A 26,644-nucleotide genomic window follows, 5' to 3' on the forward strand; every position below is an offset into this window, starting at 1 on the left:
GGGCTCATAGTGTTGGGGGTAACATATTAGCGTGGATAGAGGATTGGTTAATGTACAGGAAACAACCAGAGGGCATAAACGGGGCAAGGATCTGTGCTCGGGTCTCAGCTATTTACAAACTATATCAATGACTTAGGTGAAGAGACAGAGAGTAATGTATCTAAATTTGCTGATGATATAAAGCTATGTGGAAAGGTAAGTTGCGAGGAGGATGCAGAGAGGCTGCAAAGAGATATAAACAGGTTAAGTGAGTAGGCAATAAGATGGCAGATGGAATATAATGTAGGGAAATGTGAAGTTATTCACTTTGGTCATAATAGAAAAGCAGAATATTTTTTAAAAGGTGTGAAACCATTAAGTGTTGATGTTCAAAGAGACAAAAAGTTAGCATGCAGTTACAGCATGCAATTAGGAAGGCAAATGGCATGTTGGCCTTTATTGCAAGGGGATTGGAATACAGGAATAAGGAAGTCTTGCTACAGTTGTACAGGGTTTTGATGAGACCACATCTGGAATACTGTGTGCATTTTTGTTCTCCAAATTTAAGAAAGGATATACTTGCATTGGAGGCAGTACAGCAAAGGTTCACTAAATTGGTCCCTGGGCTATGAGAGTTGTCCTATGATGAGAGGCTGAGTAAATTGGGCCTATATTCTCTGGAGTTTAGAAGAACAAGAGGTGATCTCATTGATACATACAAGATTCTGAAGGGGCTTGATAGGGTAGATGCTGAGAGATTCTTTCCGCTGGTTGGGGAATCTAAAACACGGGCACAGTCTCAGGATAAGGGGCCGATCATTTGGGACTGAGATGAGGAGAAATTACTTCACTCAAAGGGTTGTGAATCTTGGAATTTTCTACCCCAGAGGGTTGTGAATGCTCCATCGTTGAATACATTTAATGCTGGGACAGAAAGTTTTGGTCTTTCAGGAAATCAAGGGATATGGCAAACAGGCAGGAAAGTGGAGTTGAAGCCTAAGATCAGCCACGATTGTATTGAATGGTGGAGCAAGCTCGACGGTCCATATGGTTTACTCCTGCTCCTATTTCTTGTGTTCTTATAGATAAGATACACTGCAGCCACAGGATACCAGTAATGGAGGAAATTAATATGGGATTCCAAACTCTTGCGGCACTGTTCTGATTGCAACATGGCAAAGGACAGGTTACTGCAATCAGTGGATGATTCTCTAGCCAAAAACGATTTCAGATAATCTAAAGCCTGTACCATCAAGTTGAAACTGCAGCAGCAAAATTTAGACGTATGTTGGTTTATAAGTGTGAGTATAAAAATGTCACTTGGTATTGTAGATCATGGATTTTGAAATGGAGGATGTCAGGCCATTCTCATCTGGTCCATTGCTCTGCACTGCTTTGGATTGCAGTGAGTTCAGGATCAAGCAGTCAGTTTTCTCTCTCTCTTTGACAGGCTGCAGCATTCCATTACTAGCTTTGCAGAAGTGGGACACTTGCAACCATGAGAAGTTGAGAACACCTTTTCTCGTCATCTTCATCACATTAGAAGAAACCAAGGAACTGAAGCCTTCGGCTGAATGTAACTGATTAGTTAGTTAATTTACTGTGTTTAAATCACTTCAAGGCCTCACCCATCCTAGCTCTTTAACATCCTACAACCCTACAACAACTCCCGCTCCCACCGCCCCCACCCCCACCCCACCCCACAAAAACAAATTCTCTATTCCTCTGATTCCAGCCTCTTATGTCCCCTCCACTCCCTTCACCAAATGTTTGGCAGCCCTGTTTTTCAACTGCTTTGTTTCTATTTTCTACGATTTCATCCCTAAATCAATCCCTCTCCTCTAAAGACTCACTGTAAAACACACCTCTTCAGAAAACCTCTGGATCACCTCTCCTAATCTCAGCTTCTTTGACTTGGTGTCCATTTTCCATACACCTTTGTGAAGCACCATTAGACTTTTTATTTAAACCTTAAATGCAAGCCATTGTTGCAATATTACTGAGATACAAATGGACTCCAGTCCAGGCCAGAAACTTTAATTACGACACTAAGAAATAATGTAACATTCCAAGGTATTGTTGTTCCAGAAATGGTGACAAAAGAAATGTATAAAGCTGTTAAGAGTTTCCTACCTCTGTGGTGTAGCCAGTAGCTCTGACAAATCTCTCAAATTCAGCATTGGTGACTTCATAAGTATCCATATAGAACTGCTTTACATGCACTTTTCTGGCTGGGCCCTCTCCATCCTGAGGTATCCCAGGGTTATCAGTTCCCATAGTGAACACTCCACCAGGTATCAGCACCATCTTAAATAAAGAGACATTACACAAGTAATGATGGTCAATCATTTAACCTCGCTGAAGTGATTATGGCTGGTAGTGGCCTTCTGTATCAGTCAATTGATTACCAAACCACAAGAGTCTTGATTAAAAGGAAGAAAATTACATGGTCTAAAGATTAAATGCCGGAAGCTACACTTGATACAGAATGTGCGTCTTGCATTTCTCCAACTTGACTGGGAAATTACTAGACATACAAAATGTACCGCAAGACAATACCCATTTCACAAAGCATTTGGCCGATGTTCTTGACAGTTATAATGGAATGATTGCGAAAGGGTATAAAACAATGTAATTTAAAACCAAAATACTGTGAAAATTAAAGTAGCGGAAAACCTTCCATTGCAACTCTAAAAAGTACCTGGTGCAGTACTGGACACCCTGGCTGTGCTGCTTCGAATAAAATTAACTTCAAAATAGTGGTGTTAAGAACAGCTTTAAACTGAAGTAAAAACAGAAAGTGCTGGAAATACTCAGGAGGTCTGGTAGCATCTGTAGAGAGAAGCAGAGTTAACATTTCAGGTTTGTGATCTTTTATCAGAAAGACTGATTATCCCTGGTAAATGGTACACGATACTGGGCAAATGTGCAGAAAAGCAGCTGAAGCACATTGTGACAGGCTCCAGGAAGCATCAGCATGCAAAACTAAAAGTCTGTCAATTTAGAAGGGAAGCTCTGCCAGTGAAGAGAAGTCACTTTCCCACAGTATAGTACTGAAACCATAATGCTGTTGAATGCCTGGATTGCACTGTATGTTAGCTACCTGCTCCTACTCCAGTTTTTTGCCAGTCATTGCTGAAGTGGAATTCAAGAATGTTCAAGATCTAATGATGTCCAAACTGTCAGCCTCAAAAAGTGGAAAGTACAAACTTGATCCTTTTATAAAGGTCAATCAAAATGCTGGTGAGTACATTATTTTGATTTTTAGAATGGAGGAACACTTTGAACAATAACTACTTCCTGTTTAACTCTTGACTCAATCTTTAAAATATTGACTGAAATGAATGGGAAATTAGTATCACAACACAGCAATAATTTTACTAGTTATGCAGGCTACAGGGAAAGAATTCTTTCCCAATACAACCAGACTTTGATTCAACAGATTTTCAGTTCCCAGAACTGCATGCAGATCATTACAGATCCTGGATTTTCTCAACACACCTATTCTGTTAGTGAAAGCAAAATACTGCGGATGCTGGAAATCTGAAATAAAAACAAGAAATGCTGGAACCACTCAGCAGGTCTGGCAGCATCTCCCGAAACGTTAACTCTGCTTCTCTTTCCACAGATGCTGCCAGACCTGCTGAGTGGTTCCAGCATTTCTTGTTTTTATTCTGTTAATGAACATTGATCAGTGTGCAGAGCTGTGCAATTTCCACATAGTCTTCTGGTAATTAGCTATTCTACATCAATTTCTTCAACTGCTTTATATACAATACCAAATCCACACAATTCTCACGACACTTTATACCCAACCCAAACTTTCTTACCCTTTTGGCTGGCAAGGGAGGAATTGACCTTTTATGCAGTCCTTTGCTATCATGGGAGAACAGTTCAAAGTTCAGTATGACCCAGGGCAAGGGAAGTGCATCAGATCGGTTTGCCCTCTGCTCAAGGACAGTTCTGTTGAGATCAGGTGTTTGTAATTGAGGATTTGCAGGCAGTAAATCTGTGAGAAACTTTTGCAACTGTTGGAAACAAGTAGCTGAATGGAAAAACGGATTGGAGAACGCTCAAACTCCTCAGATGGGCCTCATTTCATCCGTTACATGAAAGTTTCCTGATAAACAATCGACTTTTGAAAAATAGTAACTTTGTTTTATTGCATTTGGAGAGGTGCAACTTATCGGTGGAAAAAATGGCCCTGCATTATCAAGTCACAACTCCACTCGGAAGCAATTTCTTTAATTCATCAACAATCTTTCTTTACAACAATCCTCATTTCCCTCCACTGCTTCATCCATTCCTTTTTCCAAAGATTAATACTGTGCAAATAAAAATACAACTTCAGGTAGATATTTACATTCTAGCCAGCAAGACCAAGTGGCAAGCGCAGTCAGGATTTGGCACGGTGAACAAGTATGAAGAAAGTGATAAGAACAGGAGGTTGCTGCAACATGGAACAGTTATACAGGCCAGATTCCTCTCATCCAAAATGTTACGAGATTGCTTCTGTTTCTTTTGTAAAATATGTTTTAAAGAACTTATATTTGAATTATGGACATTGAGTCATCTGGAGATTGCTGAACTTTGTATTTAAAAAAAAAGGAAAGTCAACAAAAGGTTTGGCTAGTGAACAAGTCTTACTGGAAGGCATCTGTTTTCAAGTGAAAACAGCAGGGGTTGTTTCGGGTTGCAGAGGAGTAACAAGCAAAGATTGATAGTTGCCATGCGACTTGCTGCTGAACAATTTTAGTTCCATTTTGAACTGTTAAAAAAGCCAGTTGGTGTTTGGCCTGGAAACAGAAAAAAAGTTGCTGTGCCTGCCAGGAGAAGACAGCTGATATCTTTCTCTCTTCCAAGAATCCCTGCATCTTTGAAAAATTCTTGTATCAAGTGTGTTTACTATTTCCTCCTGTATTTGAAGAAACCTTTACTGCTGCATTGCTGCTATAAGATCTAAGAAAATCCTTGTTGCTGCTTCCTGCTGTAAAGCCTGACAGGAGCTTTCTATTCTGCATCTCTTGGAAGCCTATCCAGACTGATCATCAACATCGCCTGGAAAGAACTGTTCTAGGAAGATCCCATTGACAGCTGCCTATTCGTCTTTGGGACACCTCGTCAAAACAAAGGACTTCCTTCCATACCTTCTTATAAGCCTAAGTGGGTTTTTTTTAATTCCTTCTATTTCTTTGTAATAGCTGCAAACTAGAATCCTTTTATCCTCAGGTGTGTGGAGGGGCTAGGATAGATAAGGGGCTTTAGCATTTCCATCTGTATGTATGTTTTACTTCACTATTGGTTAAAACTAGGTTTATAATAAATGGATAATTTAGTTGTTTATTAAAGAAACCTGGTTGGTGTGCTTTATTCTGGGGGAAAAAGTGGATTGACTTTTCGGTAAGCAGGAAAATTTAAATATACGTTGTGACCTGTGGAGAAGTGGGACCGAATTAACAGTGCACCCCTCCTGCCTCGGTTGTAACAATAATCAGTGGAAAATCTAGACTGACAACCACATGGTTTAGAATAATGTTCCAAAATGGAGAAGCCAATATTGTTGCCTACTTTATTCAAGGAATTGAGCATTCTGCTTTGGCTCTCATGATCTTCCTGTTACTCTGAAACTTGGTTTATTTAATTCACAACCCACTTTCCATCCCACAAAAAGAGCATGAAAAGGACAGTGAGAAAGCCATGGTTCCCTTTTGTACTAAGCCTCCATCTATCTATCTATTCCCCATTAGATCAGGGATCCATCCATTACTTTTTGAATTTCTGACTATGTCAGGATACACAAGATGTCCAACTAACCCATCTAGTTAAGACAGTAAGCATTTAAGCCAAGTAGATCACAACATCTCAACTTTGATTCCTGCACTACTTGAGGAATTTGATCTCAGCCTGGCTGGATGTAGGGTTTTACAAGTGGCCCCAGTGAAAAAAAAAGATTTGGCCTGGGATCTTGCTCCTGACTGTTATCATGGGTGTTCGACAAGGACATAAGTGAGCTTGACCTTGATATCTCTAATGATAAACAGCTTGCTGATATTCACCATCTAGGCTGATGTATGAAGAATAGCCACTTGAGTGTTTGGAACTGGTAGGTGAAGAGGAGAGAGAATTGGTAGGTGAAGAGGAGAGAGAATTGGTAGGAGAGGTAGGCTAAAGAAGAAAGGTAGGCTAAAGAAGAAAAAGAGGTTGGACTTCGGCAAGAACATAACAAACAAGCCTCAAGTTAAGTTAGTGGTTAGAAGAATCCCTGCATCGTATAGACACACAAAGGGAGGTGTATGGGTGCCAAAGAATGCCAATATTCTTCGTATAAAGCCTTCACTCAGGTGACAGCGCTCTTGTTCTGAAGAGCCACTGAAGGTCATGGATTCAACTATCACAAGATTTGAGCTCATCTCGGCTGACACTTCAGTGCAATACTGAGGGAGCCATCTTTTCAAATGTCAAATTGAGGCCAAGCCTGCCTCCTTAGGTGGAAGTAAAATTTATGAAAGGCTAGAACAATTGTTAGAAATGAGATGAAAGACTATTTTTCAAAATATTACTAAAATGCTGAATACTCCCTGGAACAAAATTGCTTCAGTCTTGCTGGAATCACACTGACACCTGACAGAAGCAAACAGCAGTTCTAAATAATGATGGGGTAAGTCTATATTAATATCATGTCATGAAACTTCATGAGGGATATCTATGACGACCTGGGGAAAAACTTTGCAAAGGCAATTTCCAGTGATTTAAGATATGTATAGTTAATAATTGGGCAAATTGTATTTGGCCTGTGAAAGGATTGGGCTAAATAGGCCAAATGGTTTTGCCTTATTGAATATTTCATATTAAGTCTACATTCAATATCTATTGCATAAATTAACTCCCAGTTCAAGTGGATGTTTCTGAAGCTACTCTTAGCTTGACCTTCCCTTAGTTTTAGATTGTTTGCCTTTGTTTCCTTTTCCTGGTCCACCAAAAATCCACTCAAGTCCACATTGCTGATTCATCTGTGATTTAAAAACTTATCCTTAATCCAGACCACCTCATCACCCACCCGTGAACAGAATTATCTCCCTGTATTTCAAACGAATCATTTTCAAACTCCTACTATCTCTATGTCCAAGATTTCTATTTCCAAGTATCAGAAGAGGATAGCTAAGTCTGAGCACTACCCTCTGTAGTGTGTCCATCCTTCCAATTTCCATATACTAATAAACTTCTTTGGAGATATTTCTCCTTAGCGCAGAGAAAATTAAGGGCATTTTAAATAGGTATTCTAAATCATGAAGGGTTTTGATAGTTTCTCCCTACCTACACTATTTCTAGTGACCAGAGGACATAGATTTCATAGAATTGCCAAGAGAACCAGAGAGATTAGTTTTTTGCACATTAAGGGTGGCTGAAACAGATGTAATCACTTTCAAAAAAGGAACTTGATGTATATTTAAAAAGGAACTTGATGTATATTTGAAAAGGAAAAATTGCAGGAACACAGGGCAAAAGCTGGGGAGAGTCTAATTGACCTAGCTGACCTAGGCACGATGGGCGAAATGGCATCCTGTGCGATTCATCCTGTGATAACTGCTTTGAGAAAATGAGAAAAACATATGACCTAGATTTTTTTTAAATCAGAAGTACTGTGACTTTACTCACATACTCACTTTCTTGTTTTGAGTTGTCATTCAGGCCAGAGAAATTAGCCAATCAAATCCTTCCAACAGTTGTACTTTCGGACATTACAACAGTGTATACATTTCAAAAGTATTTAGACGATAAAGCTCTCTGGGACGTCCAGAGATCATGAAAGGCGCCTTGGGGATGCAAGACTTCTAATAATCGCCTATTAAGTTCCGGGAGTGGGGAGGGGGGCGTGGGTACTGGTACTAATAGGCATCTAATACTGTCACAATTTTTATAAGTTAGAAACATCTCTTTAGACCTTGCTATATCATATGTATCTCCGTTGATACAATACCTGTTACCAATCAGGTTAGGTTAAGTTAGGTAAAACAGTACTCTACCTGATTAGTACGCTTTTCCAAGCGTGGCCTGTAGTCCTCTGCGATCTCTTGATCGACAACATTAGCCTCCTTGGAGTATTTGGCAGCCGCCTGTTTGGCTAATGAAATACTATCACTTGGAGTCTCGAGATGACCAGAAGCTTCCCGGCGACTCGTGCAGCCGCAGCCAATAGAGGAGCCAGTGTCTTTAGGTGACTCACTTGAGGCAAATACTGGACTCACCCCTAACAATACGATCAGCACGAGATAGAAATAAAAAAGAAAACCTCTCCCGCCCAAAAACCGTAACCTGGGCATCGCCATGTTGACCACCGATCATGTGATCGATCAGCTGACTGTTAAAAGGCTCGAGGTCACCATCTGCAGTTTCCTCGTGCACAAATCAAGGCCCCGAATCCTCCGAGATTCCACGGCCAAACGCGCCGTGTCACCGGCTTTCTCCAGCCTTCCTTCCTCCTGCCCCTTTTTTTGTTTGGCAGGTTTAATGAAAACAAAAACCCACAGCTTATTTTAAATAAACTTCAAAAATGGCCGAGATCAGCTTCTCTTCCGGTTACAGACTATCACATGACAAAACAACCAACCATACAGCGTGGTTTGCATTTTGACGACGAGCAAAGGGGAATAACAAGAAGGTCTGAGTTTGGGCACAAACTGCAGTGTTCATCCAGTCACAGCCCCACTAATTTGGAGGACTTCAACGTGAGCTGTGGATAACCTCCTGGTCTGACGTCTTTGTGGCAACTGCTGTGTAATTTTTGCTCTTTTGTTAAAGGTTAGTTTTTTGGTGGTCGGATATGTATTATTGGTTCAGTTTGGTAAATATTGGCGTTTAATAGGGTTGTATATTGTATCTATTGTATTTGTAATCTTTGAGTAAGAAAATTTGTGTTTTAAGGTTTTAAAAAAATAAAGCAAGCTGTTCTTAATTGCCGCTACTCATATTTTAAACGCAACAACATTTGTATGCAATGATTTCATTAATGATAATTATAATTTAACATTTCTTTTATGTTTTTTCAATGACATTGATTTTAGACTTTAATGTAAAAATCTAATTAGAACATGGATAATCGTGCTACAGAAATGGATAGACCTGCAATAAAACCTATATTTTCTGACTGCAGTATTTTAGAGATTGATTCATAACAAAAGGAAGTTTTGAAAATTGAGTATCAGAGTATATGCAATGCAAAGATTAAAAAACAATGTACTAGAAAGACATTATGAATTATAAGAATGCATGTAATTGTTGTTCTGCCAATAAACATAGATTTGTGTAAGGCTTAGTAAAATCCATCCATTGTGTTCTGCTCTAAGGCAGGTCCGAACTCAACCCTTACACAAGATACTTACGAGAGATGCATAGCTGAAGTGGATTCCTGTTGCCTTTTACCTGTGTTACAACAAAGGCTGTAGAGCCCCACCTACCCTTGATGATGGGAGGGTCCCCACTGGCTGTGAACCCAGTATTCAAAGCCAGCGCTCAGGTCTCTGCTTGCCAGGACTGTTTTTTGAGTGGGGCCCAAACCCAAGCCTTTTGACTTTCGGTGGGAATACGACTGTTAAGCTAGTGGTCACTTTGTCCTTAGTAACATTAACAAAGCAAAATATTGAAGCTGTAAAATAATCTAACTGGGTGGAACAAATTATAGTGATCCTTTTCACTGATATTGTGCTATCGTCAGACTCACCTGCACACCTCTCAATGTTTTAAACAATGAGATCTGGTAGTAGCTGCAGGGAAAGTCTGGCTTTATATGGCTCTTCAAAGTACTGATTGGGAAGCTACAAGGACAATCTGGTGCAATTGTTCATTCACATTGGTACCTGATAGATGCCAAGTTCAGACTGAATGTAATTCTTCATAACTGGGTTGAGAAGGGATGGGAGCCCTTTAATCTTTTTTTCAGTGAATGTCCCAATGCCCCATTTGTGGCTGAAAAGACATGTGCCCAGTTGCCCATCGTTATTCAGAACTCCTTGGTAGTCAGTGCTTCCTTCAGTCCATATATGCCATACAGTGCCGAGCCATGAAGTGGATTATAGGACAAAAGAGAAACTGCTGCAGGAAAGAAAGGCACAACAAACATCAACCTGCATAAGCACCCTGAAATGGCAATTGATTTCATGACAGGCAAATCCTTTTACTAATGCCTCTTGTGTGAGGACCTGAATTAAACAGGTGTTAAGTAAGCTTAACTGACTGGCATGTCATAATAGGTCTTTCAATCACGGAAGGGAATGTCACTTTTCTCTAGCTATGCAAACTCAGACCTGGGGCAACAATTGCTAGGTGATACCTGGATGCTAGGTATGAGAACTTGTGCTCCAATGTTCAGGACTGGGTGTATACTATGATTGGGTTGCAGAGTTGGCACTTGTGGTCTGCACTTCCCACTGGTGGAACTAATGCTGATTGGAGTGGAGGTGACTAACCTTCAAAGAGCATCTGGCATGGTTGTTTGGTTAGTTAGGGCTCAAGCCCATAAGTAAATTGCAATAACTAACTGGTGACTATCTTCCTTGGGTTTGGAAGGTAAATAGGCCTCCTTTGGTAGGGAGAAATCAAGAGAGAGAGAGACGGAATCAAGTCTCCCAAGCAGCACCAGGTTACCTGGACCAGGTAAGTCTGCAGTACACTCGGTGGTGTTAATGATTGACCACCCAACACGATTCATTAATAGGACAATCCAGCAGTTGAGATTTTTTTCACTTGAAATTCTGCATGTGTAGAATCTCAATAGTTTACTTGGAGACGCTTAACCATGCGTTTTACGATGGGTCGAACTGCCTGGCCACCACTGCCCCCCGCCCAAAAAATGCTTTTGAAGCTGGTTCCTGAAACCTATTTAATTGATGACTTTACCCTGTATAGTCATATGCAGTCTTGTTCTTATGTGTTTTTCCCACTTTTGACTTTTTTTCTAAACCAGTAAACATTTTCAAATAATTGATCACAAAGTGCTATGATGAAGGGAAATAAAACGAAAGCAACTTTGACATTCAAATGCAAGCTGTTCTGGACGGATTGCCGCTCATTCAAGTTCGGTCCGTCGCGGAAACTTTTTAAGCCTTCGAAGGGGAAGGCAGAAAGGAATGATTGACTGGCTGATTAGCCAATCAGAGGACACTGTTGTGGGAAAGAATGCCGGTCCCTTGACGTCACAATGCCAGAGAGAGCGCGGGGAGGGGGCGGGGCTAGGTTGCGCTCGCTGCCGGGCTCCTGGGGCACGCTGGGCGTTGTAGTCCCCACGCTGCCTGGCATAGCTGTGAGCGGCCGGTGGACGCGGAGAGGCGGGACTACAACTCCCAGTGTGCACGGCGGGCTGTAGTGTATCACTGATAGGCGAAGACGCTGCAACAGCTGCTACTGCTGCAAGAGAGGGGCAGGCAGAAAGCGGCGTTATCTAACGGGAACTGTCTTACTGAGAGGGGTCAAAGAAAAGACGAGCAACCATGGACTCCCTTTACACTGTCTAGATATTACTTTTATGCTACTATCTGCTTGGGTTTCTACTGGCTTCAACTTTTCTAAGGTTAGTGGTTTTAATGCATTGTTATTGCTTTAACTTCAAATCAACTTAAAAGTACAGCAGGACAAAATGAAGCAGCTCTCCACCTAATGTAAGCAATGAATCTGCTGTTGTTTTCATTCATTTTTTTTTAAAAGGTAAACTCCGTGAACTTGCACCTTAAAGTGGAAAGCATATCTACGGATTTTTTGTTAAAGGCTCAGATAATGAGAAAATGAATGCAGACCCGTTAGCTTATGTCTGAAACAACGATTTATCTTTGCATTCAGCGATGTTCTGTTGTTAACTTGTGTCTCTGACTAATAAACTGATGTCGGCATCGCAAGTGAATAAATGTAGTGGCCACTGTGTGCAATGTAGCTTCCCGCACTTGGTCTATACTTTCTGAATTTGGGGGTCCGAACTCTTGATCTATGTTTGGAGTTTATTTTTATTGTGTGTAGGGCTCATGTGGGATTTGTTTCAACGGCGTTGATTTTTTCCCCCCGACTTGTAATGACATAAATACATAATTTTGCAATTTTTAATATTATTTGCTTTTGATGTGTGACCTTTTTTTGTCTCATGGTAGAGGTGGAGCTATCATTCCTTTCGTGGGACCCTTGTGCTTGACCTGGCTGCCGAGAGAAAGGAATGAGAGATGTCTGACAAGATGTCGAGTTTTCTTCACATTGGGGATATAGTCTCCTTGTACGCCGAAGGATCTGTCAACGGATTCATCAGTACTTTAGGGTAAGTGTAAGGCGAACATGCTCTGAAAGGTTTCACAGATTCTGCTGAACTAGTAGTTACTATGGGAGTGAAACTGACAAGAACTACAGGGAGGGGAAATAATACCAAGCAGCTCGACCACCGTGACGTATTTGAGGATCTTGCGCTGAACGCTTTAATCTTTTAATGTACAAATACAGTCATTCAAGACCACCAACTGTACAATTGGTTTATTCACTGGCCCGTTTATATAACTAATGTAATTTAGGGTGTGATGTTATAAAAACAAAGGAAACTATTATCACATTGGCGAATGCCCTTGATTAGTTGAAGTTATCCTAATACTAAACATAGGCAATATTTGTTCAAAAAGATTTTGCCAATTAAAATGTGCGTTCACTTCAAGCACTAACGTCCTTTAGTGTTGCACATGAGAAGGGCTGTACTGAGGAACACGTTGGAACTAGATAAACATTTGCTCAGTGGGGCTCTGAATTGTAATTAAATGTGTTGAGAACTAATCATGACATTCACACCACAGATGAATTGGAGTGTTATCGTACTGAAGGACTGTTGCCAGTTTTTACCCATTTTAAGCAGTTTTCTCTGGTAAATCTTGAATCCCATGAATTATATTCCCATATCTCTCTAAATGAATTATCCCATGGAGGTTAAAATGGTGCAAGTGGAGCTGAATCCAGAATCATGGTCTTATCAGACATCTGCTTTGAGTACTCGCCACTCATTGTGATTCAGTGGTAAAGTATAACCCAGAGAAAACCAATCTAAACTGTCTGTTCCTCAATGTACCCATTGTTATCTATACTTATTTTGGTTTCTTTGTTACACTGTACTGGAAAATATTCGTTGGTGCCTGGCATGATGCATGTGCTATGAGGGGACCAGTCACTACTTTGTGTGTGTAATTTTCAGCTTTCAATCTTCCATCTTGTGGATTTACTTTGGGGAGGTTTAGTTACCGTAAAAACAGCAATTCAATTTAGAAGTTAGCTGCTATACCTAAATAAATGCAATGTATTGTGGTAGTTTGCTTCACAAACAACTGACCACCTCCAGGCACTTATCCATTGTCTCTCGAGACAAGAAGGCCAAAGAAGAAGATGATTGTGATAGTGATTAGCACATATCAAGATAATCTTCCCTTTGCTTTATGCTTCGTTTTCTGAGTTTTAGTTGTGACAATAATGGCACATTGTAATTGGCATCATTGACGTTTGCCTGATAAAAGGGCAAATGTTCAACCAGTGCTCCAGCTCTTGCATTTTTCAGCAAGGGTCATGAGAGAAAAATCATGACTATAACCCCCTCCAGCCCCACAACCCTTGAAGAACTCTGCATTTATCCAACTCTGGCCTCTTGTGCATCACCCACTGTCTTTGCCCCACCATTGGTGGCCATGCTTTCAGCATCATGCGTTGAAATTCCTAAATCTTGCCACCTCTTTCTCCATCAAGATTTTAACTGTTTTGTATGGTCCATCACATCCTCTGCGTAATGCATCTTTATATCCTAAGGAAGGTTTATCTCTACATTTAAGTTAACTAATCCTCTTAGCTCAACTAAATTTAATCCCTATTTTATTTTTCTGAATTAAGACTAATTTTTAGTTCTGCAAGTGGATGTGTTGGTCAGATACTTGCTGTCTAAACTGACATATCATGAAGATTAACCAGTTAGATGAGGTGTCAGTGGCTGTCACTTTGTATAACTGTATTGCTTTGAGTTAGTGTTTTAAGGAGAGGAGGAAAGGGATTGGAGAACATCATGGCTCTGGAGAAATCCCTGAATGGGAGATGTTTGCTCATGGGAATGGATAAATGTCACTGATGAAGGGTATGAATCTGAAACATTGTGAAATGAACAAGCAGTCAGATGCTGACTGGTCTACTGTATGTTTGCAGATACTATTTTTAATCCTGTCCCCACATTAGGAATTACATTAAAAGAGTCGTAGGGCGGGTTGTCCCCACCCCACCATTCTCTTGGCTGTGGATGAATTGAGGATTGGGTAGACCTGGAAATGGAATGATTGTTACCTTCAGAAAAGCCCTGCCACTTTTACTACTTATGTCTATATATTAGGAGGCCTTTGAATAGTTTTCATAATGTTATCTGAAATGTATATATGGAAATCATTTTTGGAAGTTGAATACAAAAATTAGAATTGGAATTACTGATCTTGCTGAAGCCTGTGATTCAACATGTCTCTTTTTCATTCCTATCCCCATGCCAAAGTTTATCCTTGCATTTATTCAAATTATAAATACACCTACGTGTTCCATGGCGTTAACCAGATAATTGAGATATTGATTCATCTACTTTTCTAAATATGTTGATGTAATAAAGCATATTGCCTGCCCTGCAATTGGTTTATGAGGAAGGTAATCATTACAACTTCTGAATTCGCAAGAGGAAAACTAGAATGAGAAAAGGCCGTTTCATTTGCTGTATTACGACTTTAACTTCTGAACAGTCCAGTCCATCACACCCACGACCTAATGCCTTTAATTTTCTGAGCAAAGTTTATCTCTACATTTGTTAACTAATCCTCTTGGATGACCTAGATTTCATCTTTTATTTTTATCTAATGCAATTATAATTCTGCAAGTCTCTCTTTGCTAAACTTAATGTCCAAGCAACAATCTTGCCATCTGATAGTCTCAGACCATTTTCCCCAACCCCACCTAAATATATCAATGACCCATTGAAGGTAGATTTGGGAAAAACTTCACATGTTATTCCAAATGTAGCCTCACAAATGATCTAAAAAAGGTTTCAGTAGGTTTTTCTGTCGGGGGAGGGAGGAATAATGACTTTATGGTCTTGCTGGTGGTTGACTGCGGATGAGTGCTGCATCCAGTTTTGGTCACTCCTTTTGGAAAGATTCACCCAAAATGGACAGGGTGGGTTCCAGATTTTAATCACGGAGTTGTGAAGATTAGTTAAGGCAGCTAAGTCCCTCCTCTCTAAGAGAAGAAACAACAGCAACAATCACTTTCAGTTATAAGATACCTTTTAACATAGAAAAGTATCCCAAAGTGCTTGAAATAAATACTAAAGGAGAAGAAACACAAGAATTCCAAAATCAAATAATGAATGATTAGGGAACAACTTTACTTTTCCGATTACGCACTATTTCATGAGTTAATACTGACTCAAAGCATTCAGCAACGAAATGTGAAGTTGGCAGGGGGATTAGAGGCGCTGGAATGTGAGTCTGCCCTGGTCTCATTCTTTATGCACGCCACAGCATAAGTATAGACTTCAGTAGAGTTGGGAAGAATGTCAAGTACTGTAGAGTGGAAATGAACAAAATAGGTAAATTGGCCATTGTAAATTGCCCCTAGTGTAGGTAGGTGGTAGGGAATATGGGATTACTGTAGGGTTAGTATAAATGGGTGGTTGTTGGTCGGCACAGACTCGGTGGGCCGAAGGGTCTGTTTCAGTGCTGTATCTCTAAATAAATAAATAAATAAAATGATCTGGGAAGGGAAATCAGTAATAAAAAATGAAGTGTTTTGGGATTTGTTTAACCATCTTTTCTGTATTTCTTTGAAAGCCTTGTGGATGACCGATGTGTGGTGCAACCGGATGCTGGAGACTTGAATAACCCACCTAAGAAATTCAGAGGTGAGTGAATTCCCAAGCCTACAAACTCATGGGAAGTGTAGTAAAATAAGTTAAATAGTAAAAATGTCCAATATCTAATAAATGCAAAATACTTCAGATGCTGGAAATCTGAAATAGAAACAGAAAGTGCTGGAAAAACTAAGCAGGTCTGGCAGCAACTGTGGAAAGAGAAGCAGAGTTAACGTTTCAGGTCTGTGACTTTTCATCAGAACTGGCAAAGGTTAGAAATGTAATTGGTTTTAAGCAAGTAAAGCAGGAATGGGGGTCGGGGAGCCGGAGGGGGAAGAGAACAAAAGAGAGGGTCTGTGATAGGACAGAGGGCTGGAGAGATTAACTGACAAGGAGGTCATGGGCAAAGGCAAAGAGAGTGTGTTAATGGTGTGGTGAAAGACAAAGCATTAGTGCAGAGAATGTTAATGACAGAATAATGAACAGCCCTAGCCAAAAGCACAAACATGGAAAACCCCAGTTTAAGGTATGCACATGGTTAAATAAAATAATGAAATAAAATAATTAAAAAAGGGCCAGTCGTGCTCTGAAATTATTGAACTCAATGTTCAGTCCAGAAGACTGTAGAGTGCCTAATTGGAAAATAAGGTGCTGTTCCTCGAGCTTGCGCTGCCAGACCTGCATAATATTTCCAGGACTTTGCTTTTATTTCTAATAAATGCATCCTGATCCAATATTGGAATTGATTGCCACTAGTTTCAGTGGTCTCAAATTCAGTAACCCAACATCCTGGGTTTATGTAATGATTTATGTTTCAAAATGGTTGTGTTGGTGGGAATGACATGTTTATGAGATCACATATTATATGGGCCTTTTATAGTGAGAATTAGTGAATTGTAACAAGAATGAATGTTGGTGCTGCAGCAAACTGAGTGAGCAAAACACTGATCATTAAATCTTTGGCAACGGTACTAGATTAATCTTATCTTGTTTTTCTATGGCCAAGTTGCATGCCATAAGTGTAAAACCCACAATTAGTGATGCCGTCCAGTGATATAGAATGCAAGAACATTGTACTGAAGTGTAATAAAAACTGGAAATACTCAGCAGGTCTGGCAGCCTCTGTAGAGAGAGAAGCAGAGTTAACGTTTCAGGTCAGTGACTGAAGTGTAAATTCTGGAACTGTAGTTAATGCCCCGTGTGGTGTTTTTTAACCGATGCAGGATAATTGAGATTATTAACTTAAGGCTTTGAGACTCTTGGTTTTACATTTGGCTTAGTAGGTTGTCAGTGCCCCAGAGTAAACTTGCTCGATTAGCTGAGGCTGCCACCACGGAGACTGGGAGCTGGCAGCACTAATGCCAGGTCAAACCCTTGCTTTAGAGTATGGACTGGGTGGGGGGGGGGGGGGGGGAAATCCAGTAGGGGCATTACTTCTGATGCATTCTCTCTCGTTTTCCCCCCACCCTCCACCAATGTACATATGGGGATGTATTTTCCTTTGAGAATGTGATGGTTCTTTTTGTACTCACATAGACCAGCATCTGTTTAATTAAACAACGTTTGCAAGTGTCTTGTTTGATCACGATTTCCAAGTATGATGTTGATATAACTTAGCTGTTGGGTTAATGATTATAGCCTCGAACTACGACTGTGAACAATGTTGTCGTGCAAATACTTCACGTACCATATCCACCTTCTCTTCTGTTATTATACAGGGACATTAATGACTTCATTTTAAATGGGTCACCATTTGCATTGCATAGTGAAGAGACCCATTTGTAAAATTTCATCACAGAGCAATTTCCAGGCTCCTCATATATCGGCATTTATTCCTTTGTCAAAAAATTATCTAATAAATGGAAAGGCAAATTGTTTAACTTAATTAAATGGGAATACTGATAGTTCATTCACCCCAAAAAACACACGCTACTGTTATATAGAAGGCTTTATCAAAAGGTGTAGCCAACTGCAGACATCTAGGTCTCCCTCCATCAGCTACACTCTATAAGTGTAAACAAACCCAGCTTCCAGTATCATAGAGCTGTTGAAATATGGGTCTCCCTATGGGACAGGAGAGCTGATCTTTGTAATGTAAATGCAGGATGCTGGACAGATCATTAGTTTTGTGTGGGTTCCATTGTGCCTGGAGATGAGGTTTAAACAGCGATGTACTAGTATCATCATTCTCAGTACTTCATCTAGTTTTATGTACAAATGTGGAAGTGCCTTTCAATGCAGATTAATCTCTCAGCAGTGGTGTATTTTGCTTCTTTATACTATCTTCCCCAGATCCTTTTGAGAGTAATTCTTTTAAATGCTGTACTAAAATTAGTGTTACTACGGTGTAATTCAGGTAATTAATCCCATTTTGGAAAGACCTATTTAATAGCTGATTATTCAGCATTGCAGCTTTTGGGATTCTGTTAGTGTACATGGTGTTCTTCTATCTTTGATATGCTAGTACTGCTGCATCTGCTCATGACATAGTGTGACCACTCTTGACGAAATGTTGATTTGAGAGTGAGTGTGAATAGGAATGGTTGGGCAGCTGAAATGTTGTACCGTGGTTTATTGGCAGGTGTTGATTTTGTAATGTGAACAGGAGTGTGGAAAAGACAAAGTTTAGGGAGTTGAAAGAGAAGTTTGATCGTCGTTCTGGCAAGAAGTTGGAAGATAGCCCCAAAGCTGTGAAGTCTGGAGATGCAGCCATTGTAGAGATGGTTCCAACCAAGCCCATGTGTTTGGAGAGCTTTTCAGAATACCCACCTCTTGGACGTTTTGCTGTCCGTGACATGAGACAAACTGTGGCTGTAGGTGTGATCAAGTCAGTTTTTAAGAAGCAATCTTCTGTGAAAACTACCAAGGCTGCAAGTAAAATATTAAAGAAGTGAATATCACCGCTGAGCCCTAGCATTCAGCAAACCCTGTTGAGACTGACATCACGAAAACATTTGGGTTTTCAGTGGGTTCAGGGAACTCCTTAAGGAATAAAAAGACCTTTGAATTCTGCTGTGACAATGCAATAGTCTTTGGTAAGAACTTTTCACTGTACTCCGCAGAAGCACTGTGAACAGCTGAAGGTGAAATTTCCTTCACTTCTGTTCTTTGTACTGTACTTTATTTAGTGGCTTTCCTGAAAGCTGGCCTTTGCTTTATTTGTGGCAGTTACGGCATGGATTTCATTATTGTCATATAAGGCAACAAACTTTAATGTTGCAGCAATTTTCCTTCAATTTGTTGCTTCAAATTTCTCTGATTTGCGACTAACCCGAACAACCAGTGCTTCACACTAGTCATTACAACTCAAAAGGCACAACCCAAGTTAGAAAAGACAAAAATGTACAATCCTGCTCCTCTGGGTGTTTATAGTATAGTTAGAGTATAATAACTTTACACATTGACCAATTAGACTTCAATGAAATCCGAGTGACAACGCTGGAATCGTTCACTTGAAGTTACAAACATACGAAGAATAACGGACAGAAAAAGACCCCCCTGCTCTACTTCACCTGTTCCACACAACTGTGATCCTTGTGCAAGACCATACATCAACTCCCCATCCCATCTGAGAGATATGTATTCTCCTAAGAAAGGCAAAAAAAAAAGCCCAAGCCAATTCCAGGGTGGAGGAAAATTGATCCCTGGATCTCTTTTGGTGATTGAATTTCATCCAGGAGACTACTTTGGCTCTGATTAATATTATGCAGTACCTACCTTTTGCACAAAGTGATCTCTGCTCCAGCCGGAAATTGGTCCATCTTGCTTGAAGGAATTCAGAGAATCTGTGATCACTGCATGAGCCTGTAGCTTGTTGCGCTTTCTTTGGAACATGGTCCCTAAGTCCCTCCAACTTGATTCCTCCCTTCCACCACTCTTCAAAAGCTACCTCTGACTATGCCTTCAGTCACCTTCCTTAACTCAGTGGTTCTCAAAACTTCTTTGGTTGAAGGACCCCTTTTCAAATGGATTAGTAATCACAGGCTACCTCCATCTAAAAGATAAAACTATTTCATAATCATAATATGAAAATGCTGCATGTAAAGAGTATTTTAATACTTTTCAGAAAACAGGTATTTAGTTACAGATGAGGTGATCTTTGTGCCGGTCTCGGGCACGCAGTAACCTGAAAGATACTGTACAGGCTGCTCACAAGTTGTCCCCTTTAAGATACTGTGCATGTAAAACTGCACTAAAATATTTTTAAAGGTACTGTGCATTCAAATGAACAGGACAAGCACAGTGAAAAATATTTCGGGGCACATTGCTCTAAATGCTCCTCCATGTGTGCTTCCCTCACCCTGTGCTGTCCATACTCCACTCCTGGCTCATACCGAGGCGACCTCTGGCTGCCCATGTCGTCCACCTGTAAGGCCTGGTTAAACGCCCACTGATCTCCTGGAAAGTTTGAAAGCCACCACCCTGACTCTTCAACCTACAGTTGGGTGTCTGGAAAGAAGCAGCAGTGCAGAAACGTGGCATGCCATGGAGTGAAATGCTGTTAGGTTATTCTTGCCTAGGTGTACGTTTGTAATGTTAAAAATGCAATAAAGCTGTAAATTGGTCTATAATTACAAGTCTTGTGTCTTGCACATTACTAAATCTGTCAGTGTGTGATTTTAAAAATGTTGTGCTTTTATCATAGACTGAAATAAGCAACTTAAGTATACTGATTCGCCTGAGAGGGTGTTGGTGAGCCACTTTCTTGAACCTTTGACCCCAGCGTTGCTGCAATCTATTATCGCAGCTCCTCCAATCTCCCTTTCCTCTCCAAAGTCCTTGAACATGTTGTCGCTTTCCAAATTCGAGCCCACCTTCCCTGGAACCCCATATTTGAATCTCTCGAATCAGGTTTCCTCCCCTGCCACAGTATCGAAGTTACAAATGATATCCTATGTGACTGTGACAAAGGCAAACTATCCCTCCTCATTCTTCTCAACTTTACTGCAGCTTTTGATCACCCCATCCTCCTCCAGTGCCTCTTCACTGTCGTCCAGTGTGGTGGGATTGCTCCCAGCTGGTTCTGTTCTTATCTATCTGATTGTAGCCAGGGAATTGCCATCAATGTCTTCTCTTCCCACTCCATCTAATGCCCTCCAGAGATCTATCCTTAAACCCCTCTTACTTCTCGTCTATAAGCTGCCCCTCGTCAACATCATCAGAAAACACCCTGTCAGTTTCTATGTGCGCACTGATGACACCTAGCTCTAACTCACCACCACCACCACCTCTCTCAATCCCTCAACGGTATCTCTAATTTCACTGTTTATCCATCAACCAGTACTGGATGAGCATAAATTTCCTTTCAACTAAATATTAGGAAGACTGAAGCCATTTTTAGTCCCTGCCACAAACCCCACTCCCTCATCATTATTTTCATCCCTCTCCCTGGCAATTGTCTGAGGCTGGACCAGTCTGTTCGCAATCTCTGTCATATTTGACCCTGAGATGCACTTTCAACCACATATCCCCGACATCACTAAAACCATGTATTTCTATCTCCATAGCATCGCCCGTCTCTTTCCCTCTGCCTCCACTGAAACCCTCGTCCATGCCTTTATTACCTCCACACTTGACTATTCTAATGCACGCTTGGTTGGCCTCGCACATTCTACCTTCTGGAACTTGAGCTCATCCAAAATTCTGCTGTCCATATCCTATCTTGCACTAAATGCCGTTCACCTTTCACCCCTCGTTAAAGATGCTGTATAAATGCAAGATGTGGTTAACTGGTTGCCAAGTGCTGTGGAATGTCCTAAGGTCATGAAAAACAGTGCAGAAATAAATGCAAGTTTTTTATTTAGCATGGGACATCACAATGCACTCCTGATCTCCTAACTGAAAGAGAAAACCTCACTGACATCATAACACTTGGGGTAGAAATGAAATTGAATGAGAAACTAGATTTTTAAAAGCATATTTAGTCTTATTTCATTACTTCAGCTGGTGTCTTTTCCTGAAGAATAATGGTTAAGAATCCTTTGGGAATGTGGATCACGACGCCTTGATAAGTTTTTTTTTCTAAACTACTGCTATCTGGGATTTAAATAGTTCCTTCTCCTCGGATACTGAGAGAAAAAGGGGTAAAAGAATTAATCATTTCAAACTCACTTGAAATCTTATATATACAGAGCTCCCATCAACTGAGTTGAGCCAGTGCAGTGAATTCACATGGCCACTGCATTTTCCCACCCTGTCAAATCTGTCCCAGCCAATCAAAAGTGTTAAAAATACATGCGTTTTTAATAAATTCATATCCCCTTGTACATACATGTACAAACCCCATAGTTGCAGTAATTAGAAGAAAAACTCCATTAATTAATTTACAAGTATGTGCTTGGGGCAGTTGTATAATACTGGTGATGTCCAGTGTTGACTTCATAGGTTAATTTATAATTCAGCAATCCTAGTACATTTGCTTATTCTCTTTGGCCTCCTTGTCTCGAGAGACAATGGGTATGCGCCTGGAGGTGGTCAGTGGTTTGTGAAGCAGCGCCTGGAGTGGCTATAAAGGCCAATTCTAGAGTGACAGGCTCTTCCACAGGTGCTGTAGAAAAACTTGTTTGTCGGGGCAGTTACACAGTTGCCTGTCCCTTGCGCCTCTGTCTTTTTTCCTGCCAACTTAGTCTCTTCGAGTCGCCACACTTTAGCCCCGCCTTTATGGCTGCCCGCCAGCTCTGGCGAACGCTGGCAACTGACTCCCACGACTTGTGATCGATGTCACAGGAATTCATGTCGCGTTTGCCGATGTCTTTATAGCGGAGACATGGACGGCCGGTGGGTCTGATACCAGTGGCGAGCTCGCTGTACAATGTGTCTTTGGGGATCCTGCCATCTTCCATGCGGCTCACATGGCCAAGCCATCTCAAGCGCCGCTGACTCAGTAGTGTGTATAAGCTGGGGGTGTTGGCCGCCTCGAGGACTTCTGTGTTGGAGATACGGTCCTGCCACCTGATGCCAAGTATTCTCCGGAGGCAGCGAAGATGGAATGAATTGAGACGTCGCTCTTGGCTGACATACGTTGTCCAGGCCTCGCTGCCATAGAGCAAGCTACTGAGGACACAGGCTTGATACACTCGGACTTTTGTGTTCCGTGTCAGTGCGCCATTTTCCCACACTCTCTTGGCCAGTCTGAACATAGCAGTGGAAGCCTTTCCCATGCGCTTGTTGATTTCTGCATCTAGAGACCGGTTACTGGTGATAGTTGAGCCTAGGTAGGTGAACTCTTGAACCACTTCCAGAGCGTGGTCGCCAGTATTGATGGATGGAGCATTTCTGACATCCTGCCCCATGATGTTCGTTTTCTTGAGGCTGATGGTTAGGCCATTTGCTTATAGCTGATCTTAATTCTGGTCTTTTATCATGGAATGTAACAGCCCTATGCTACCATTTTGTAAAACTCCTGTTTACTACTCTAATTAGGATGTTAGACATACCAATACCTAACATACCCCACCAAGCTGTGATCCATTCTAGTTTCCCAAAAAACTGTTAGCAGCTTTATTGAATTGAGCCTTTCTTGGAAATGCTTGTACTCCTGCAAGATGAGGCTTGAATTCCACTAATTTATAGTCAACAGGCAAAAAATGTAGCTTGTTAGACAGCTGGTTATTTGTGTTTTAAGCACGATGCAATGCATCACCAACGTCTTGCATCGTAACATGATATGAAAGGGGATTTTTACCTCTGATATTTTTCCTCATGCTGAGTTCCTGATTTAGATCCTGTTATTGGGTGAGATGCTAAGTGCTTCTCCACTTTGGATGATGAGACCTCGTGACTCACTTTTGCACACTTGGCAGTGTCATTGGCAGAAATTTTGGAGGCATTTACCTTTTATGTAGGAGGTTTGAATGACACAGTAGGGTCAGTCCATCATCCTCTTGCCACCTGCCTCCTGGGATTGAATCTAGCCTGGCCTGCAGAAGTAAATGTCTTTTCTCTGTCTGTAGTTTCGGGGCCCAATTCAGGCCGGGAAATCTCAATACAGTTCCCTGATTCTACAGTTCAAAACCCAATATTTCCTTATGAGGCTCAGTGTCATATTTTGTTTTATAACACTCCTGTGAAGCACCTTGGGACATTTTATTCTGTTAAAGGCACTATATAAACTGGAGTAGTACCACCTCTGCAGTCTGTATGGGATAGGTACTGTCCCAATGCTGTTAGGTGGTGAGTTCCAGGATTTTGACCCAGCAATGATGAAGGGATGGCGATTATATTTCCAAGTCAGGATGGTGTGTGATTTGGAGCTGGTGGTGTTTTTATGTACCTGCTGCCCTTCTCCTCTCGGTTGTGTCAGTCATGAGTTTGGGAGGTGATTTCTGAATCAGCTGAATGTATTATCACCACATAGGTAACATTTTTAGAAATGCACTTATTGGAAAGAAATCCTATCATCTGAAAGGTGCCTGTACACTTCCCTGCCTGGTATTCCACATTATCATTTCATTTCTAGAGATCAATATGTGCAAGTAGGGCTCACTTTTTCTTGCAGGTTAACTTGTCCCTGTGACCTTTGATCGCACTTTTTTTGCCTTGGTCAGACCCAACTGCGTATGTGTAATGTGTCGCGTCTTTAGCCAATTTCTGTCTGCATGCACTTCCATCACTGAAAAAAAAAAAATTTGTTTTGTTCCACCTTTTCACTCCCTACTGTTCTTTGTACTTGTGCTGACATTTTCCTTCCTCTCTGCATTTCCTCTTTCTTTTTTTTTGGCCACGTGCTTGATCTTTGCCACTTGGTGCATGTGTGTGTTTGTTCTCTCCCATCCTTTCCAGGAGATTGACAATTATTGTCAAACAGCTTTGTCTTATGGGCATTGAAATGGCAGGGTAATTGAAAAAAAGGCTGCAAGTATTTTCTGGAAAATAGTGTGGGTTTATTTCAATGGAACAACGCAGGATACTTGATGGGTGCCCTCCAATGTGAAATGTAATCCTCCCAAGGTAAATTATTGTATTGTGGCTTGATCTTTGAGGTCTGGGGGTTGGGAAGGGGTGTTGTGTGGGGTTGCAATCATGTGATGCCAGTGTCCAAAATGCTGATGCTCATTGAGTGCCTGCTCCCCATGTTATTTATATGGGAAAAGGAATAGGCCATTGAGCCCCTCGAGCCTGCTCTGCCATTTAAGAGGTCAAAGCTGATCTGTATCTCAACTCCCATTTATCCACCTTTTTGCTCCATATCCCTTGATCCCCTTGCCTAAAAAAAACTCAATCTCTGTCTTAAATTTCAATTGTCCCAGCATCCACATCCTTTTGGGGAGAGAGGTCCAGATTTCAACTACGCTTTGGGTGAAAAATTGCTTCCTGATTTCACTTCTAAATAGCTTAACTCAAATTTTAAGATTGTAAGACCTTCAGTTCTGGACTTCCCACCAGAGGAAATAGTTTCTCTCCATCTATTCAATTGAATCCTTTCATTATTATAAACACCTCAATTAGATTGCTCCTCAACCGTCTAAACTTAAGGGAATAAAACCCAAGTTTATGCTACCTTTCCTTACTATTTAACCCTTTTAGCCCTCGTATCATTCTGGTGAATCTATGCTGTAATCCCTCTGGGGCTAGTATTTCCTTCTTGAGGTGCAGTGCCTTAAACCAAGCAGAATACAGCCCCCACCACTTAAAACATCCACATCTAAAGCAGACCAAGACGTGATCACCATTAATGTCAATTTTAAAGTTGCCAGTTATAGCAGCTTGAGTTTATTTCGGACAGAAACAGCTGTGTTTACTCATTAATTATATTTCATTCTACTTGGTGTTTCTGAAATTCAAATGCTAGACGTCAACTGTTGTCTAGTTGCGTTGTGAGGCCATGCAAATTATACAGCTAAATGCAACCCAGATATTGGCCAGGAGGTTCTTGGTGCGTGAACGTAGCATGGTCCGAGTGCATGTTGTCTGACACCTCCAGGGTCAGGTTACGCTGGTCATCATGTGTAGTGGAAAAACCATATTCACATGAACATGCCTGCAATAAGGGGTGGGGATTGTACTCCAGATGTGGTTTGTCCATGATTCTGTACAGCTGAAGCATCTCTTTCTCCCTGTATATTTGAACTGTCTCAACATGAAGGGCAACACCTATGCACTAGCTTTTAGCAATTTCTGTATCTGGGCACCCACATCTCTTTATTCCTCCATAGTTTCTTCTGTCTTGCCATATAGAAATTTGTTTTTCTCTTTTCCTGCTCTCCCAATCCCATTTCAGGACAGCCACAATCTCTTCACTGGTGACTAAATTTATAGCTCCTAGTACTTTAAGAGCAAGGCATCAAGAGCACTTGAAAGGTATTCAGATGAGCAGATGTTGTGTGAGTGGATGAAGTCAGTTCATTTGCACAGTGCCAGAACAGCACCAGCACTATCTAAAGGGACAGTGTTATCAGCCCTGTGACTTCTAAGGAACTGCTCTCTTTCTGCATAGCAGCATAACAAAAGGTAGTTAACTTCATCAGCTATTTCTTTATCAACAGTAGATGCCACAAATCTTGCGTTAAGCAAAAATTGTTCCTTCAGTAACCAATGTGACCAAATGAACAGGAGACTAAACTATTTGTCATGGGCTCAGAGGACTGAAGGAAACTTTGGGCTGCACTTTATGTCATGTAACTGTGTTGCACGTTGCTTGTGGCAAGTTCACCTCAATGTCAACACTAATTTAAACTCTGAAATCTATAAAAGGTTTTGGAGGCTCACTGGGTTTAGCAACACATGTTGGTTTACAAGCTTAAATTTAACTTATTTTGTGTGGAGATAGGGATGAGAGAAATGTTCTACAGTAAA

At 41.0% G+C, this 26,644-nt stretch overlaps 2 protein-coding genes across 7 annotated transcripts in view; one reads left to right on the forward strand and one right to left on the reverse strand.

Moving 5' to 3' along the window:
- sumf1 (sulfatase modifying factor 1) overlaps positions 1 to 8,564 on the reverse strand; it is a 157,495-nt gene extending 148,931 nt beyond the window's left edge. For all 3 annotated transcript variants that reach the window (XM_068051463.1, XM_068051462.1, XM_068051464.1), the window contains exons 1-2: positions 8,004 to 8,564; positions 2,113 to 2,286 (exon numbers count right to left, since the gene is read on the reverse strand). In XM_068051463.1, coding sequence (XP_067907564.1) covers positions 2,113 to 2,286; positions 8,004 to 8,306 — 477 coding nt within the window. In that variant the 5' untranslated portion in view covers positions 8,307 to 8,564. The remainder of the gene's footprint in view (positions 1 to 2,112; positions 2,287 to 8,003) is intronic.
- A 2,806-nt stretch (positions 8,565 to 11,370) lies between these two features.
- itpr1b (inositol 1,4,5-trisphosphate receptor, type 1b) overlaps positions 11,371 to 26,644 on the forward strand; it is a 556,093-nt gene continuing 540,819 nt past the window's right edge. For 3 of the 4 annotated variants that reach the window (XR_010976943.1, XM_068051457.1, XM_068051458.1), the window contains exons 1-3: positions 11,371 to 11,542; positions 12,111 to 12,271; positions 15,831 to 15,901. Coding sequence is in view for 3 of the 4 variants with exons in the window: in XM_068051457.1 (XP_067907558.1) it covers positions 12,180 to 12,271; positions 15,831 to 15,901 (163 nt within the window). In the remaining variant the exon portion in view is untranslated. The remainder of the gene's footprint in view (positions 11,543 to 12,110; positions 12,272 to 15,830; positions 15,902 to 26,644) is intronic. The other variant, XM_068051459.1, reaches the window with a different exon arrangement.

Source organism: Heterodontus francisci, chromosome 19 (genome assembly GCF_036365525.1).
Source record: "Heterodontus francisci isolate sHetFra1 chromosome 19, sHetFra1.hap1, whole genome shotgun sequence".
Lineage (NCBI taxonomy): Eukaryota > Metazoa > Chordata > Chondrichthyes > Heterodontiformes > Heterodontidae > Heterodontus > Heterodontus francisci.